The sequence below is a fragment of the Oenanthe melanoleuca genome, chromosome 3 (assembly GCF_029582105.1).
Source record: "Oenanthe melanoleuca isolate GR-GAL-2019-014 chromosome 3, OMel1.0, whole genome shotgun sequence".
Lineage (NCBI taxonomy): Eukaryota > Metazoa > Chordata > Aves > Passeriformes > Muscicapidae > Oenanthe > Oenanthe melanoleuca.
Window position 1 is genome coordinate 32,606,745 of NC_079336.1, and position 18,748 is coordinate 32,625,492.

The 18,748-nt window shown below is 42.7% G+C and overlaps 1 protein-coding gene across 5 annotated transcripts in view; it reads right to left on the minus strand.

Moving 5' to 3' along the window:
• SNAP91 (synaptosome associated protein 91) overlaps nucleotides 1-15,680 on the minus strand; it is a 63,331-nt gene extending 47,651 nt beyond the window's left edge. For all 5 annotated transcript variants that reach the window (XM_056488164.1, XM_056488166.1, XM_056488165.1 and 2 more), the window contains exons 1-2: nucleotides 15,618-15,680; nucleotides 14,818-14,977 (exon numbers count right to left, since the gene is read on the minus strand). In XM_056488164.1, coding sequence (XP_056344139.1) covers nucleotides 14,818-14,947 — 130 coding nt within the window. In that variant the 5' untranslated portion in view covers nucleotides 14,948-14,977; nucleotides 15,618-15,680. The remainder of the gene's footprint in view (nucleotides 1-14,817; nucleotides 14,978-15,617) is intronic.
• Between the last annotated feature and the right edge of the window lie 3,068 nt (nucleotides 15,681-18,748).

Below are 18,748 nucleotides of genomic sequence, written 5' to 3' on the forward strand. Positions count from 1 at the left end.
CAGGCATCCAGTACACTGACAGCTAATCCCCAAACCCAGACACTGAGCTCAAATACAAATTATAAGCACAGTCAGAAATCAGAATCATATTGGAATAGCACCAAGTGCTTTTATCACAAATTTCACAGAAGTGAAGTAATTGGGGAATGAAGAGCTATATACTCTTCTTTTGAATCCATTTGTGACTAAATCACAATTGCCAAATCACCTCTTCTACTTCTATAAATCTCCTACTTCTCTCTTCACATTTCCGTAGTTGCTATTTTAAAGACTTCTTCAATTAAACAAACTTTTAAAAATTATAATTTTACTTCAATGTACTTCTTCCTAGTTAAGCTTTGAGATGGAAAATCAGTGCAATAGAAGAAATAAATGGTTATCAATTCTCTGACACCATAAGTTGAATTTAAACAGCAGTCTTTAAGCTCTTGGGCAGGCCAATTGTTTCACCCAGACTTAAGACAACTGCAACTTAATCATACTCTAGGTTTACTTCTCTTCCCTAATTAACACCTCCATCAATAAAAAGACAAACCTGCCAAACAGAGGAAGAATGGTGGAAGGTTCACTGAGGGAGACTGAAGTAAGTTAAGAGACCTTGGCTCTCTCTTCATGACATTTTGAAGAGCCCACTATAAGATGGAACTAGCTTTAGTGTTTGTTAAGATCATAAGTAAAAAAAGGAACAGTAAGAATGTTTCAAAGTTTCAGAATTTCAGACTCTTTCAGTCTCATTAAAAACTAGTTTCTAGTTTTCTTTTCTTTTCTTTTCTTTCTTTTTTTTATGAGAAAGATTATACAATACTTTAAAGAATCTCTTAGTCCTCTACCTTTCCAGATGGTATTCCAGATCTGGGCAGATTTTTTTCTGTTTTTTTCCCCCCACCTCCCCAAATTCTTTAATAAGCGGACCTGGGATTTCCCAGTTCATGATTAATTATTCACAATTTACATTTTAGTATGCAGAGAAACAGCAGCAGAGCACAAGACCTCTCTGTTCAGAGGAGTATCAATGCCAACTTCAGAGCAGCTGTCATTCCAGACTGAATTAACACACAAGCTGCCTCAGCATCTGAGCTGTATCATACATTCAGTTCCTAAACTTTGCTAAATCTCTCCAGCAGGATCCCCCTTACAGACCTTCCTCACTATTACTGAAATGCTACAATAGTCTTCAGGACTTTTTCTTGCTTATAAATATATAAATAATGTCTTGAACCTATTGAAAAGGAAATGTAGGACTGCTCCAAATCAGACCAGAGTAAGAGCTTACAAGCCTCAACCAAGAAAGCTAAATAGTCAAGTATGAGTACAGTCCCCTCCCTGCCAGACACAGCTGTATTAGGAAGCCACTGGAGCATTGTGCTAACCAGTGGAAGAGCTGAACTTCCCTGTCTACAGAAACCTGACCACAAAACAGTGTTGGAAAGCAGAACAAAGTTACCAGTTTCTGCTTCTACAGCAATTGCTCATAAGAACATTAGATTATTTGAATGTTGTTGGCTTTGACTATCAGGCAATTCCACTCCAAAAAGAGTTTGGAATTCATTTCTGAGGTTATAATTTATCATTTATTCTTTTCACTTCCAGCTTGCCCTGTCTACACAAACATGCATCTTGATCTTGTAACAATCACCCCAAAAGTCTGCCTCCAGGGCTGCTGTATCTCACCTTGATGCCAGCAAGTCTACCCTTTATCAAAGTCCAGCATCTTTCAGATATTGCCTTAGAACTTCCATGCCTGTGCCAACTCAACAAACCTAAACACAATCTTGCACTGAGCATGTGCTCCAGGTACTTTAGACTCCCAATAAAGCAGCTGTAGCTCTCAGGGGTACCTCCTCTCTCCAGCCTTGCTTCAATACCTCCTCCTTAAATAAATCTCACTCTTGTGAGGATAAATACTTGCTGCAGTTTGAGAGGTCACAACAATCAGTCTTTGAACCATACAACAACATCCCACACCAAGACAAGCTTTTATATACAATTTCTTATTCTCTGCCTATTCACAGGCATATTGTACTAGCCAAAGTATTAAGTGTTTGCAGAACCTATCAATCACATGAAGGGTCTGCAGAGAGACAGGGTAAATAACTGAGTGCTAGCAAATTTCTCTTGAAGCATCCTCCAATTTCTCAACCTGAGAGTTTAATTAGAATTATCTTATTATCTCACTACTCCTTTTTAAATACAACAGTGCACCACCTGCTATATTATCAAATAGCTCTTTTGAAACAAAGTGAAAAATCTACTGCCCATACACACTGTCAGATTTTATTCCAACATACTTCCATATGGTTTGCACCCCTCCTTAACTAACATATCAAGGCAAGATATTTGGCTTTAAGTCATCTGCAAAAATCACCCTAGCTCATTAGCAGTGTTACATCAGTTATGCTACACTTGTGTTATGCTGCACTTAATTATTTATATGTATGGCTTTTTCTCCTGAGAGGTTCAGGTTCAGCTCTCTTGGAAACAGGAAATAAAAGGCAACCATCACATGGTCTTCTACTGGATCTAAAAGGGTGCAACTACAGCAGCTGTCTCTCTAAGTACTAATAGTGGGGGGAAAGTGTGATTACACTGTGCTAAAAAGATTGGTCTTGTTTTAAGCAATTCCTTCAAGTTTCATGAACTATGAATATTTTTTTCATAAAAGCTCCCAGAACTTAGAGCTTCACTGCCTCTGGGGGAGAACGGTGTGCACTACCTTTAATGTTTACATTGGAGTTCTCTCTAGGAGAGTAGGAGAACTGAAAGGCCAGCTGCAGAAGCTCAGTGTTAAGAACAGTCATTGAGGTTTTAATTATAGTCTTTAAGACTTCAAATTAATTAGCAATTAATCTATTTTATGAACAAAGTCTGAGACCTTGCTGACACCCATGATCCAACCAGTCAGAAGAATAAAAGTTTCATTTTTTACTCAGGAATTACATATCTGGAATAACAGAAGATAGCTACACAAACTGTCTAATGCACACATGCTATGGAAAGCACCTTTTTAGCCTCACATACAAAGCCAGAGCACCAAAGGGAGACAGGACCCATGGTCCAGGAATTCTGCCTGCTTTCTTCCCCACTGCAACTACCACAGCTTTTTTAAGCATCTTCACTATAGGAAAAGTATTAGTCATCAAGCATGAAATATTCTCCTTGTCCAAAAGTGTAAGAAGCTCAATATTGAACCTCAGTCATACAGAATTCACTCACTTTGAATACCAAAGGATCTGTCTCAGGCAATAATACAAGTTCAGCAAAGTAGAGGAAAGATAAGAAATCACAGCTTTAATTATCTTTTTCTCTCACCCACAGAACCCACTTCCAATGCTCTACACAAATCCTGCTCCACAACTAGCTCAAACAAAAATGCATTTTTCTTCTCAAATACAAGAATTACACATTTCTGCTTAAGTTGATGTGAAACACCAAGTAATTCTGGAGCTAAATGTGCCACTTCTCTGTTTTACTGATTTACTGGAAGTAAGAACTGAGCCAAAAATCATTACTGCAGTGTCTTTTTTGGATAGCTTTTAATAGTTTAAGATATGCAAAATTTCATTTGCTCTTGGTGGACACCAAATAGTGGTTGTAAGGTTAAAATATAACAGCAGCTGTCTTGGAGAAATGCTATTTCCCATCCTATTGTAATATGGCATCTTAAATGCCAAATTCTAGAGGAAGAAGAGACATGGAAAAACCCTGCTAACATTAAAAATAGCTCTTGACCAATAACCTTGCATGAAAAGGAACTTTTATTCTGCATGGCAAATCTCAGACCTCTACAAGAATTTCCTTCAGCACTTCAAACCTGGAAGCCTTAACCAAAATACACATTAATTTACAGACAAAACTGCAACCACCAGCCAATCTTCTGCTAAGCCTTCAAAGCATTTATTCAATTTCCTCTAAGGGAATTTTTCTTCCCATCCATGCAAGCATTAAAGTGACAGTTCTCTTGCATCTCAGCTTTTGCTGCAAACAACAAAGCAATTTGAAAGGCATTATAGAGTTGCAAGATTATTGCTTAGAAGGACAACAGTCAATAAAATCTACTTAAATGACTATTGTCAATTGCCTATTGACATTAGGCACATCCACAACCTGATAGCAGGATGCCAGCTGTGGCCAGTGATTATCCTTCCACGAAAGTGACCAACCCCTAACATTACCTGTTGGTTGTATCAATTCATAACTCCCATCACTTGGGTGCTTGCTGAAATATCAAGTGGCAGGATCAACTGCAGCTTTTAGGCAGAGAGAACAGCTACACTAGAAACACAGGGATTTCACATTTGCCACAATAGCACTGGGCCATTTACTGTAATCTCTGCACTACAGTAATTTCTAGTCCTAATCAGCCCTTACATGCTGGGTTGATCTTACACTCCAAACAATCAGAAAGTGATAATAAGCTGAGGCATGATACCTGAGCTCTTTCAGTTGCAATGTTGCAGTCTGAGAGGAATTCTACCCCCAAATGATCTCCTTTCCTCAGAAAACCATTTGTTTTTAATAAACTTGTAGAAATGAAACTATCACTAGGCTATCAACTCTGCCCAGAACAGCAATTTGTAATCCACTAAAAAGCTGAAAAAGACTGAAAATATATTGCAAGAAGCCTGATGTTCCAGCTCCAATACTTAGCTGTTACATTTTGGGAACACATTAAGAAAAAAAAAACTGGATGGGGACGAGACAACATGCAAACTCCAGTGACATGGTAATTAGCTATAGCCTTTGTGCTGGAAAGAGATCAGTTGAGCAGGCAGCCTCAGAAGCTGACACATCTGACTCAATATCCAGAGCATGGTCCATGCTTTGACTACTCCCTCAGCAAGAACATTCTCAGAGCCCAGTTTATTCATCAGTGGGTGCCACATAATGACACAACCCAAAATTTTTAACTAGTAATGAAATGCCCACAAGCATGCAGGCAGCCCTGTTGAAAACACAAACATACCTGTAGGAAGAAGAAACCAAGTGTAATGCAAACCTCTGCACAAGCCAGTGCAACAGTATGACCTCCTGGAATCACACTGAAGCAGCTCCAACCAAGCAACAAATACTTTCTAACATGGCTGCTATCATTTTAATCCATTGTCTTGTATCTGTGTATCTAACATAAAGCAGAGGAGTTCATAAAACCAGATGGCTGCCTCATATGTGAATGGTGTGCCTTAAAACAGTCCTTTTAATAAAGCAGATATCCTTCCCATTAGATACAGCTTTACTCACTTCTTACTAAGAAAAGCAAAAAAAAAAAAGATAAAATATGAAACTGCAGTTCCTTTATGTCCATTCATTTATACTACATCAGTTAAATAAGAATCCTTTCTTCTGCCACACAAATGAGTTTAAGTCTCAAAAATCCTGAAAAAACTGAAGTCTACTTTCAATAGACTTGACTCTTCAACATGAGCCTTTCACATACTGCAGATTTCTTGATGTTGCAAAACCTCCCAAAATGCTAAATTCAATGCAACATCCACCTGGGTGACAGAAGTTGCAGTAAGGACTATTAACATTTAAAAAAACCTGACAGTATTAAGTTGCTGTCAACAGTTTGAAGTCACCAATGCCTCTGGATGATGCATTTGCCACTGGCAGTAGAAGTCTCCCATCAAGCTACTGATGAGTGAGGAATCTGGAATCCATCACAAGGATGGATCATCACAAGGCTCACATCCAGGCAGCAAAGCTTCGTGCAGAGTCAGATCTCCAGACTGGAACACCCAGAAGAGTCAAATTAACTCTTAAGCATGATATGGAGTATGGTATTTGAAAGGTAGTTTTTCATAATACTGTCTAAGCAATTTCCAGCTTTCTGATGAACAAGACGCATCTCTTAAAACTCACCTATGACAAACATAGCAAACCTTGACTTAACACTCTTGCCATTCACCAACAAAGCAAACAGAAGTTTAAATCCACTTAGCAAAACCAGAGAAATTCTAATGTAGTCTTTCAAAGTCATTTCATATGAAATGAAAGATCAGATCAGAAAGTCACAGGTAAGGTTCACATAAGAAAATACCATTGTTTCACTTGCCAGCAACAAAACATCACTCATAATAAAATGTACATGTTTTCAGAACATTGGCACACTAAATATGCTCAGCTTCTGGCTTGCTGTCCCTTAGCAGAATGTACATTTCCTTCATCCAAACACAAGCTATAAGACTTATATTAGGAGCTACAGGCACAATAAATATACTCTGGATTCCAGAGTCATACAACAGGATCCAAACCCAAGTCTCCATTTGAAAAGGCTGACTTGAAAACTCCAGGGCTGCTAAAGTACTGATGTGATGATAAGTTAAAGTATTCATCTATATTTGACCTATATGTAATAAGAAACTGCAGCCATTAGAGGCAGGAAGCAGGCCAGCTGGCTTGCCCTTTCCATACAAGTCCTACACTCCCTGAAGCAAGTAGTGAAAGGAGGAGTCCTATGAAAAGCAGTTTGAACTCCCACTGAAGTGCATCTAGGTCAGCCTTTCAATTTTGTTAAAGATGTGCCCCCTCCTAGTGCTGTCCTGCACTGTGGCAGGATCACTGCCTTACTCTGAGCATCTTCTCTAAACTTGTAAACCTGCATTCATTTAAACAATGCAGGCCACAAGTCAGCATGTTTTATTCGTGCTTCAAGAAGTCATGTCTTCCTCTCACTTCTCTGGAGGGCCATTTTAGAATATTCTGTAAAGTATCAGAGTGTTTTAAGATATATAACAAAACCATGCCAGAGGCACCAGGAGCCTGCCAGGCTCTGCAGGCTAACCCCTGACCATCTGCTATGGAAGCACCCGCTGCCACCATGTCATCTGTGCTTGTGCCAAGCCAAAAGCCAGTTTGCACTGTGTTGTCAGCAGTCAAGCCACAGCCTTGTATCACTTAGGCAGAAAAGTTTAAGACACTCTCTTGAAAAGATGTATCTTTTGGTCCTTTAATTGTATGGTAGAACAATCTTAGCTCAAGCGGACAGCAAACTCTCCAACTGACACCCTTACCAGTGTTTTGCATCTCAGCCATAAGCCAGCCTCCTAAACACTTAAAAACAATGAGCAAAGAATGCTGTTTTCTTCTACATTCCTTCTTTGAGCCAGTAAAGCAGCCTTGTCAAAGCATATGGCTCAACTGTTTTGTCAGAACTCTGCCCAATTGCAACACAGGAGTTCCTGCCAATTTGCTTTTTACCTGTGGCAATTTTGCATATTGGCTTACGACCAAAAGGAGTTGACTGCCACAAGTCAGATCCAAGCTGCAGACACATCCTGTCATCTACCTGCAGTTCTCAGTACACATGAGAGGCAGGGTTTGGTGGTCTTCAAGCATGATCATGTTTATCTACTCACAAAATCCCCCTCTTAAAAAAACATCAGAACACATTTGAGTTTCATCAATAGCTAGAAAAAACAGACACTAGGAAAGGCAACGGACTGACGTGCTGCCTCTGCTCAGATGGCCAGAGTAAAAATTACATAAAGACACAATATTAGCATAACATCAGGACCAGCATCCAATCCCTTTCACTAAACTAAGTTACAGATATAATCTACAACCAATGAGATCACATTATCCAGGGCAGAAAAAAGAGAAACAGAAAGGTATTTGGCTGGTCCAGAAGTCAGAGGTAATATTGTGCATTGTCATTTCCTGTGCCTACAAATAAGCCATGAGCCTCAGATGCCCAGTGAAAGCCCCACTTGCCAGCAGCCTAGAAAATACTGTTCTAGTATTCCACCTGCATTCATTTCAGGGCTGATGTCCAATATCACTTGCTAGTGCCGATGGATACTATATTCCCTCTCTTAGTGAACTACACCTCTCAACTGCTTTAGTAATGTGTTTTACAACCTAAAGAGAAGACTTTATGAGCTCAAACAAAATATGTTTTGTATTGATTCTGAGTATTTTCAGCCAGCACTGAAGTAAATATGATCAAAATAGCGAGATTAAAAACATTAAAAACTGTTTTAAGGGTCCAGCATATGGTTTGCAAGATTCCAGAAAAAGCAGACCTTACCATACTCTGCAAAGTGACAAACAAGCCTCTGCCAAGCATTCCAATTGCCTTCCAGCAATTGCCAACATCTGGTTTATTCAGGTTAATTTAAGCCACCAGCTCTCATCCAAGCAAAATTTTGGAGAGAAGGAAAATCAAGCAGCCGTGCTGAATCTGATGGGGTGGGATACTCCAGTATCAGCTTACCAGTGAGGCTTCACACTGCAATCTTGCTGATACTGCTGACTCAGAGGAACAAGAGTACTGCTGCAAACCCTGCGCTACAGACCACTGCCTGCAAGGCTACCAGGAAGGCTTCTCTTGTCTTCTCATTTAGTCTGAGTTCAGGGCTCAGTCCTGTGCCAGATGAGCCATCCTTTTCTTTATATGTCCTGCAATGAGATTCAGACCCTGTTTTCCTGGCTTGCTTTACTCCTTGCTTTTTCATTTTCATGGTGTCTGAAACCCCTCTCTCCAAACCAGCCAGAATACTATTCCTAATCTGCATGCCTTGTGTGGAGATGCAAGGTTTATCACTCTGGTGAGACTCCTGTATTTACCCGAGGCACACAACAGGACTTGTACTTTTCCACCCTTGCCGGCATCCGGATCTGTGCTCCAAAAAAGGAACAGGGCACGGTAACTTAAGGATACTGTGTGGTTACTGTTAGTAAGGCTAAGGGAAGAGATACAGTGTCATCACTCCACCCCCCATTTTTCCCCATCCTCAGAAATACTGGAGCCAGCTCCTTCAGCAATACTATATGTCCACACCTCTCTGAGGAAGATGTGTCCCTTTGTTTTCTTTGGCATGGCAAGGTTTTGGGAAATGCTGGAGCTGTGACTTCTGAGAACAGGGGTCTCCTCCAGAGGTTGCAGAGGACATCTGCTCCAGCACATGGAGTGCATCCTGTACCTCCTGCTCCACCTCCAATCTTGGTGTTCTCTCTGCCATTTCTTTTCCCACTTCCTCTGTCTGTCCAGTATTTTCTGCTTTTTCTTCAGTTTGTTTATCCTGAGGTGCCACAAACTTGGTGGATGGTCTCAGCTGTGTATTGCAGCAGATTCAGGGTGGAGCTGGCTGTGTCTGGCACAGAGCATGTCCTGGTCTCTTCTCACAGAGGCCAGCCCTGAAGCCAACAACTTGTCATGGACATCCAGCACTGGGGGAAGGCAAGCAGGGCAGGAAGAGCAAAGTACTCTCAAGTGTCTTGAGCAGCAGTAGAAAAATACTAAAACCAGTGTGCCTCTACTACACTAGCATTTCTTCAAAAGTAGGAGCTGTGAGAGCAGGAAATTCTCCTCTTTGGCGACAAATTCCTCAGTCCAGCCAGAAGCAGAGAACATGAGTAGTATTCAAAATGCTTTATGCCCTTCAAAGTTATGCTGCCATCTACCTTTAAGCACTTCAGAGGATCCTTCACATGGCAGAGACACACAGGCATGGACTGACCACACCTTCAGAGCATTTTCTTGGAGACTTCACAGAATTCCTCACTAGTGTGACAGGCTCATGTAAGGCATGCACAGAAGATAAAGGGTTTAAGAGTGAGGCTGTGAAATCATAGACATAGATGAAATCAAAACACAGAAAATCAATCAAACCTGCAGATTTCTGTTGTGATTTAGAAGATGTTCAATTGCTGCCAAGATCTAAGGGAGCAACACTATGAGACTATTATGAAACATACTCAGGTACTAAATAGAAGTGTTTAAAACCATTCTCTGGTCACTGTCATCCTGACCATCTCATAAATAGCTACTCCATTATGAAGGTCCACAGTGGAAATCAGTACAACAGAAAGATTTGACTTGTCCCAGAATTTGTCATCCATGACCTTGACAAAGCATGTTTAACAGAAGGATCTTGCTTACTGAAGAAGATTAAGAATACCTGCCCTCAGGACTAGTCAATCTTTATCAAATTACACTGCCTACATGAAAAAAGTTTAGTATTACAGTGCCTACTCATATTCCTGTTTCCTCATCTTCCCTCTTCCTTTCCTTAGGCATTGCACCATAAGACAACTTGCACACAGAGCAGTTGAGATGCACAGGATGAAGTGATCCTGCCCATATTCCAACATTTGGATCTTAACATGAATTCAAATTTCTACCCTGATTCAAACACATTTTGAATTGGCCAAGTCCTAGCTTGATTAGCAGGACAGTTTTTCAGTATGGGGATGGGGGGAACTGAAAATTAATGCCACTTAAATACTCAAGAACAACTAATCTAAAAAGCATTCTTATTACCTCCCCTTACCCACGACAGACATTTATTTCTACTGCTATTCAGAGACTTACATGCCTCCAAATGAAGTGTGTCCTCAATACCCTTTTGGGAAAGGGCATGGTAGAAGCCCACAGAAAGAGCCACTCAACATAAAAACTGATGATGAGTCCTTACACACAATAAATGTGCTAATCCAACATCCAATAAAGAAGAAAATAATTGCTTGCTTGGATACTTTTCTTTTCAGGTGTTAGAGCAATTCATTGGGATGACAGAGGAGTTCACACTATAAAATCCACACCAGCTGTGGCAACAGAAATGAGACACAGTATTCCAGCTGATCTTCAGTGGTAACATATAAACAAAGTCAGTTTGCTCACACATAGAAACTGTAACAAATTACTGCAATGCAAGATACAGTGAGACATAAAAGCAATTTCATTAGTAAAGCGTGGAGGATAAAGCCCGGTGTGTACAGGGACTCCATTCTTGGCAATTTTCTTGATACTCCCACAGCTGTAGAGACTGAGTGTCAGCTGGACTGCAGAGCAATGCAGTACATCTGCACTACTCCTGCTAGGAAAGGGGCCCCAGTGCCAAGAGTCTTGGAACACTCCCCAGATCTCTTCAACAGCAAACATCTTCTGAAATATACACATCCTAGGTAACCTCATCCTTTAACCCACTGAGACAACAGACACTGAAGTCTAGGGACTCAAGGCAGTTCCACTGACCCCAAACTTCTCCCAAAAAGCAGACACAGACATATTCCTCAGGAGTAAGACAGAGGTTTCTAAGACTAACCTGTGGGATCCAGCAATGCCATCTTTACTGAGCCTAGCCAAAATAGTTTAACATACTGCTTTTGGTCAACAGAGACTTCTATTTCAACACTAAAGACCACAGTGATTCAAACCTCTTAGGTCAACACCAGAGACTGCAGAAGAAAGGTAGAACACTGCAGGAAAGAAGTGTCTGTACAAGCAAAATACTGACACCGGCCCTGCAGTTCAGTTACCACCATGAATTAAACTATAAACTTCTTTTTAGAGCCTCTGCTTGCCAGGTACATGCAAATATGCAAAACTAGACTCGGGATAAAAATAAGTTACAGCAGATAAATCTCCACAGCCACAGAAAATAAAATGCTGATATTCATCTGCTTTGTTTTGACTTTTCACAAACATCTCGCAGCTCTTGATCAGGCTTCTGGGGTGGTCCTCTACCTTATGAGAATAATTTTGAAGAAGTAAGGAGACACGTGGTCTTTTCAGAATACACACTGCAGAACTTCCTCCTGCAGCAAAGCAATCAACTCACCAAACTAAATCAAGGAAAATCCCTACCATTTCTATAATTTTCACAAACAGGAACTTGTTACAACCACCTGCAGATGCAACAACCTCACTATTTCAATTCGCTTCCCTAAATGAAAGCTTGAAGGTCTGTTTCTGAGTGATACCTTACAGAAAGAGCTTAGTTGAGATCTACCTACTTTTCCCTCATCTATCATGTGTTTTCACATTTGGAAGTCAAGTTATTTCCCTTCTCCAAAAGCATCTCCCTGTTGATACCATCAGGGTCATTCCCATTTGAGGCTGGGAGCAATGTTTTACTTGGACCACACAATTAAACCCTTGGTGAAGCCTTAACACATATTTCAGAATAATTCTAAGAATCAAACTCCTATGCTGTGCACAAGTATTGCCTTCCCACTTGAATTATAAGTTTATATATCCTTAATGCAGCCCATATGCCTCATTCACTTACTCTGCAATGGCCCTTCCCACTGCATCAAAATGAAGTTGCTAATTCCCCACTTCTTCACAGGGATAATAATTCAGATAAAGAACATCGGCTAGCTGATGGATAGGAATCCACATCATCATGGTGATTTTTAGACAACTTTTGGATGACAATAGTTTTGTAAGACAAAATGGTCAGAGCTCAATTGTCCCAAACCACCAGAGAATCCCAGATTTACATTCCTTTTCCCACCACAGGGACTGGAGAGGCTCATTTAATGCCATCTGGCACTACTTCCAGCAGTTGTTGAAAATTCACTAGTAGGAAATCTGGAGTTCAAGAAAATGGTAAATCCTGTTAACGAGCACAAGATAGCAACCAAATGATACTTTAGTTCTCCTTCACATGACCAGCCTGTCCAGCACTGAGAGCCCATGCCAAAAGACAGCAGCATCTATACTACAGCCTGTATTTGAAGGCTACAACAAGTAAAGAAAACCACCCAAAAGTAAACACTTAACAGCTCTGCTTTTCTACATGGAAGACATTAATTCTATTCCTTTCTCCCTTCTTCACACACCACCTTTCACCTTGTCACTTATGATCTCTGTCTGAGATAGATGATAGAGAAATAGATGATAGTCCTCTGGAATTATTGTTTTCTGCAGAAAACATATAAGAACAGGCATCATTGTATCCTATCCTTACAGGACTACTTAACCCATGTTAAACAGTTGATCTCTCAATTTAATTTACAAAGCCCAGTTGTTAAGTAGGGCAGTGGAAGAGAGGTTGTGTGTCTTGACACCTGGCCACTAAGACTCTAAATAAAATTATGGAGTTCCCTAAGGACACAGAACCCCAGCATCAATACCAGAATTACAGCTCTCCACAAGGCATCACTCCAACCATCTCTCCCCAGAACCTGAATTTTGAAGTGCCTAAATCCTTTATACCTTGACATAAAACTTATTGCAAAGCACTGGGAAGTTTGACCTTTCATTCTTCACATTTTCAAATACAACTTATCCAACTTGAAATGCACCCAGACAATTAAACTCTGAGCTGTTGTTTACAGCTTGTAAAATAGAAAGAAAAAACAAAAAGAGCAGGTATTTGTCTTCCCAGGAAATTGTAACTATTTTTACTCTTTTATGTGTGGCATGCAGGTAGGTATGAAATCCTGTGGAATTCTACTGGGTTCTGTCTCCAGTACATCCACTTTCTTGAGTATTAATATTAACACCAATATACAAACACAAATCCTTTACACTCCTTACTATAACACTGGTAGATTACTTCTACCTCACTTGAATTCTGCCTATGCCAGATATTACTTTTATTTATATATGTATATACACACAGAAACACAGACACACATAGACACAGCATGCTTTCAAATACATGAGCTATGCTTTTTTTAAGCCAAAGCTTCTAGGAATAGATACAGTCTGTATAGGACAGTCCAGACACAGCCTACAGATTAAAAAGTGTTGACGGCTACCAAACAACAACATAGAAGAGACATCAATAACCAAGATGATTTTTTAAGATATACAAGAAAACATGACAGAATACATGATATCAAGACTAATTATCTACTTAAACAACAGTTTAGACTCCAGTGAGTCTCCATTCTATGCTGCTTATATCAGCATTTCTTGGACACATATGCAAGAGCATCTAGATATACTGAAAGACCAGCCTGCTGTTTGTCACTTGGAGGGTAAGCTACAAAGTCATCAGAAGTGAAATTTGGAATTATTTTCCAGAAGTAATGCTACCTCCTTTTAACAAATACTGCATCATCAGAACTGTACTTACAAACACCTGCACCAGCATTACTTAGTAATGGCCAGCAGCCAAGAGACTGCCTGGTATAAAACCTGCTGATCTTCACTTGAATGTACTTCTTACCATGTCCAAAAAAACCATGGGGAACCCACTTAGTTTTAAACATTAACACCTGCTGTTGATCTGCCAAGTTCAATGCTGGACAGAGATATCACTGGTAAACAAGGCTAATTAACATCAGGCGACCAAATTTTTTCACCATTCTACTACTTGGTGTCTCCAAGCAGGGGCTGATAGTTGAAATGAAATATTCAGGATGAAACATGACTAGCTCATTGTTTTCCAATAAATGTCCTGCCTCAACCTTGTTTCATGCCTTAACTAGCTAATGCCAGTCCGGAATACATCAAAAATCTGAGATAAAGCCAAGGGCCATCTTTAATAAAACATGATGCAAATTACTGGACAGCTCAGAAAGCTGCTGTCAGATATTTGGGAGCTCAGCAACAGCCCTTAAACTCTCCAAAGGCTGTCCCAGTCTACAGCATGGTGTTATCCCAGAGCCTTGCCATTTAAGCACACCATCATCCAACCTTTTCAGAAGTGGAGATACATTGCTGTGGAGATGGCCCCACTCATACTGGTGCTTGGCCAGCTCTGGGAATACCTTTTATATCATGTATATCTCACCCTAGCTCAATCTGACAGAAGCAGGCAGTGACAAGAGCGTGTCCATTTCGCCCGTGTCAGATTCTCTCCCCTCTTCCCAAGCCCCCGCTCCATAAGGCGCTCTTTCCACTGGATAAAAGGCACGAGGTCATGAGGAAAAAAATGGCCGAAAGAGCAGTATTATGCAATAAGAGAAGAAATGCAATAATAACTCATCCTCTCCTGGAGATTTCCCATCACCCTCATGCTTTGCAAGCTGGATTAGAGCAAGCGTGACAGCCAGCCGGCTCGGAGGCCCACTACAGTGCCCTGCGGGCAGGCTCCTCAGCCGCGGGCCCTGGCTGCGGAAACAAAAAGGGATGCTCACAGTCCAGGTGCTTCTTCTTGGGCCCCATCACTTCATGCGTGGTGGCTTTGCAGACGGCTCTGGCTACGGCCGATCCCGTAACGCTGTACTGAGCAGCTGCGATGCGATCTGTCAGCGTCTGACCCGACATCTTCGAGCGGCGTGCTGGCTGCTGCCTGCTCTGCAGGGGCGAAACACACGGAGGGGAGGCGGGGATGCCGGGTCCGCGGCCGGGGGAGGCACGGCAGGGAGGCGCGGGGGCACACGCACACGGGCAGGGACACACACACGCACACGGGCACTCGGCCCCGCCACACGCACGATGCTCCCCCGGGCAGCCCGGCCCCTCCCGAGGCGCAGCCCCCCCGCCCCGTTGTGTAAGCCTCTGCCTCGCTAGAAGCCGCCCGGGGCAGGAAGAAGGGTATTTTAGGCGTTGCGAGGAACGCACGAAGGGGAAATAATGCCGGCAGCTGCAGGAGGCTGCACAGGAATAGGGTGCGAGCCGCCGGGATGGGGGGCGGGCAGGCAGCCCTCCGCACCTGCCCGGGCAGCGCCCGCCCCACGGGGGAGCCTCCGCCGCGCCCCGGCCCCGCTGCGGCGCCCGCGCCGCCGCTCCCCGATGGCAGATTATGGCACCGTTGCGCCATGTTCTGCCCTCCCGGGGCCTCCCCCGCCGCCGCCACCCCCGGCCCCGACAGGGACCCCCCCGCCCGCCGCGCCGGGAAGCGGGGCGCCGCTGGATGCGGCGGCGGCGGCGCCCAGCGCCATGCAGCATCCCGGCGCGGGGAATCGGCGGGATGCACCGAGCGCCAGCGGCCGACCTGTCAGCGCGTCCTTCCCTCCGTCCTCCTGCCGCCGCTCCGGGGAGGGCACTGCCGGCCCCCGCCGCCGCCGCTGCCCGGCCCGGCCCGCTGGCGAGGCGCCCCGCGGCGAGCAGCCCCCCCCGGCCCCCCGGCCCCGGTAGCCCCAGGTGCCGGGCGGGCTGTCCCCTCCCGCCGCCGCCTCCGCCGCCGGGGATGCGCTGGGCGTCCACGCCCGGGAGCCGACGCTGCTATTTCCAGCCGGCGGCTTAATCCTCCCGCAGCCTAATCCCCGCGCTACTGCCGCAGCAGCGCCGCCCCCAGCCCGGTGCAGAGGGCGGGACGGAGCGGAGCGAGCGCCGCTGCCGCCGCCGCCGCAGATCGGTGGCCCGGCGCAGTCAGGTGACCCCGCTCCCCTCCCGCTCCCCGCTTCCCGCTCCCGGGACCGGCGGCTCCCCTCCCGCCCGGGGCTGTCCCGGTGCGCATCCGCGACCGGGGGGAGCCGGAGCCGCCGGTGCCTCCCCGGCCAGCATCACAGTCCTGTCGTGAACGCCTAAAATAGTGCCTTGGGGGATCCCAAAACTGCCGTAGACTAGATTTCTCCAGGATTTTATGATGCTCTTGTTATCAAAACATCTCAAATATGTCCCCAGGAGGGTTTTCTCTCTGTTACCTAAGGTACCCTAAGGGTCTTGGTTACAACCCAACCACACTCGGGAGGATATATTGCTAACAATTTTATTGTGTAATTGAAGCCTCCGGAGTGATCCGTGGAGTGTTGGGAAATGTGGTGTACATATATTACCATAAATTGGCTGAACTTAAGTTTTGGAGTAAAGTGATTTTAGTGGGTGGGGTCTAAACGACATGGCACTGGTAGAAATTACTTTGAGCTGCCGGTAGAACAAATTTCAGAAGACGATGTCAGAGCATGTTATTAATTAGCCAGAGAAAACACTACGTACAGTCAGTACTGAAGAGTTGTGCACACAAAGTGATAATTGGGTTGTGTTGCATACAAAGACATACGGCACCATTTTCATTTGTTATATCAGGACCAGAACACAGACAAGGAATTGTGGTCTGTGACAGTATGAAACAGCGGCTTTTTTACTTCTTCATTCTTTCTTTCTTTTTTATTTTCTTTTTTTCCTCGGTTGTTTGTTTGTTGTTTGTTTTTTACCTAATGACATGGAGATTTTAAAATCCTAAGTAGCCTGAAAGCTTGGGAATGATAGTTAAAATAATGCTCAAAAGTTCAAGGTATTTTTTCTGTGGGAAATCTCTTCCAAAATAGCTGTAAAATGGTGCCTTGGACCACTGAAGTCAGGTGCTCAGATTCGTATATTTTCAATACTGGTTGGATTTCCTTCTTTTTTTGCAAAGCAGATAGAGATTTCTGGATTTCAAGATTCAAAGGTTTTCTCAAATACAGTGTTTGACTATGGAGCAAAAAAAGAAGTAAAGTGTATATTGCTGTTAGCAATCAGTATTAGTAGTCTGCAAATTCTCTCCTGTAAGAGAGACTCTCATATGTGCTTCTCAGCTCTATTCCATAATGAGTAGCAAATAAATAAACCTTGGAGTTGCACAGAAAGACAATACTGTGCTCTTTAGCATTACTATAGTCCACTGTTCAAGTATGGACAAATTTTAGTAATACTCAGAAATTGTTTCAGTTTCCACAGAAATGTTAACTCCAATGCCCAGGAATTTGTCAGTAATGACATGGCTTGTGGCAGCTAGAAGCACATCTTGGCAGAGGCACACAAACAATTTTTCCCCTGTAATTCACAATCACTTTTTGGGGTCATACTCCCAATTGATTTCAGAGGAAAGAAACAGCTGGGATCTATCAATACTTCATGTTCCATTACTGGCATTAAGAGTGACTCTGAACTTTTCTTGGTAATACTGACAGGAGTTTAGAACGGCTTGACTTTAAAAGAGAAACTTCCTTTATAACTAGTATGTTACAGAAGGGAGAAAAAAAAACCAAACCAACTACACAAACTGTTCTGGAATTTGTTGACTCCATACAGCAGAAATTTGGAATGATTTTAACTCCCGCAAGCAGGATAGTTTTCAACTTTATGCTAGCCAAAGTATTTTATTTATGATGCAACTTTTATTAACGTCTAGTGTACATCTTCAGTGTGAAGGCCTGGATACTTTCTGAACTAGTCTGTATTGTTAGCAACAGTTCACATCAGAACTGTTATACACAGATTCTCATCTGTGTCACCAAAAATTGTGGTGTTAATACTCAGCTAATTTTATATTTTCATATAAAAATACAAAATATTGAAGCAAAAGATAAGTCAGATAATCTGTACTATTGCCTTAAAATTTATGCAGTTTCTTAATGAAAACCTGAGGTGCTTTCAGAAAGTTAAGACAAGAAGATATTATAACTCTTTAAATTCAGAGTGAAGGGATGTGACCTACTGGAGCTGTATTGCTTTTGGATTTAAAACCAACCATGACTCCCCCAAAAATAACCCAACACCAGAAAACAGAAGTTCATGTTTGTAATATCAGCAACATAGGAAGTAGGAACCACCTTGAAAAAGGATGCATCATGGAGGGAGCTGTCCAGGACTAAGCAGATGGGGAGCTGGGGTTGCCATTTCCCAGGGTAGTTTTAGATGAAGTCCCAAGATGTTGCCTGGTGTGCTGGCTCTGTGAAAGCCAGGTTCACAGCTTGGCTGGTGGAGGTCCAGATGAGGGCCATATAAGCAGCTGGAAAGGGTTCTTGCTCTTAAAAATAACACAGAATCGTGATGCCTTTCTTCACTCTTTGTTCTTTCAACTTAATAACAAAGGCCTTAAAGAAGAGAAGATATATTAATGACAAACTGAATTGCCATTTTGTGGCACAAAGATAATTTTTAACTGAATTTGAAGTGAGAAAAAAAGAGTTGGTCTGTGTTAGTCTCAATTCAAGCACACATGGAGGGAAAGAGACATGTCTAAGAGCTGATTCATCACACCTCTCACCTGAATTCTGCCCCAGAGATGCCCATGTCATGGGTGATATAAAGCATGTAGATTCTATTTTTGTGCACTAAGGTGCACTGAAAATCTGAGGGTTTCTCACCATAATTCTGCTTTTTTTCCATTTGTTTCCCAGCTTCCCCTGTCAAGTCTTC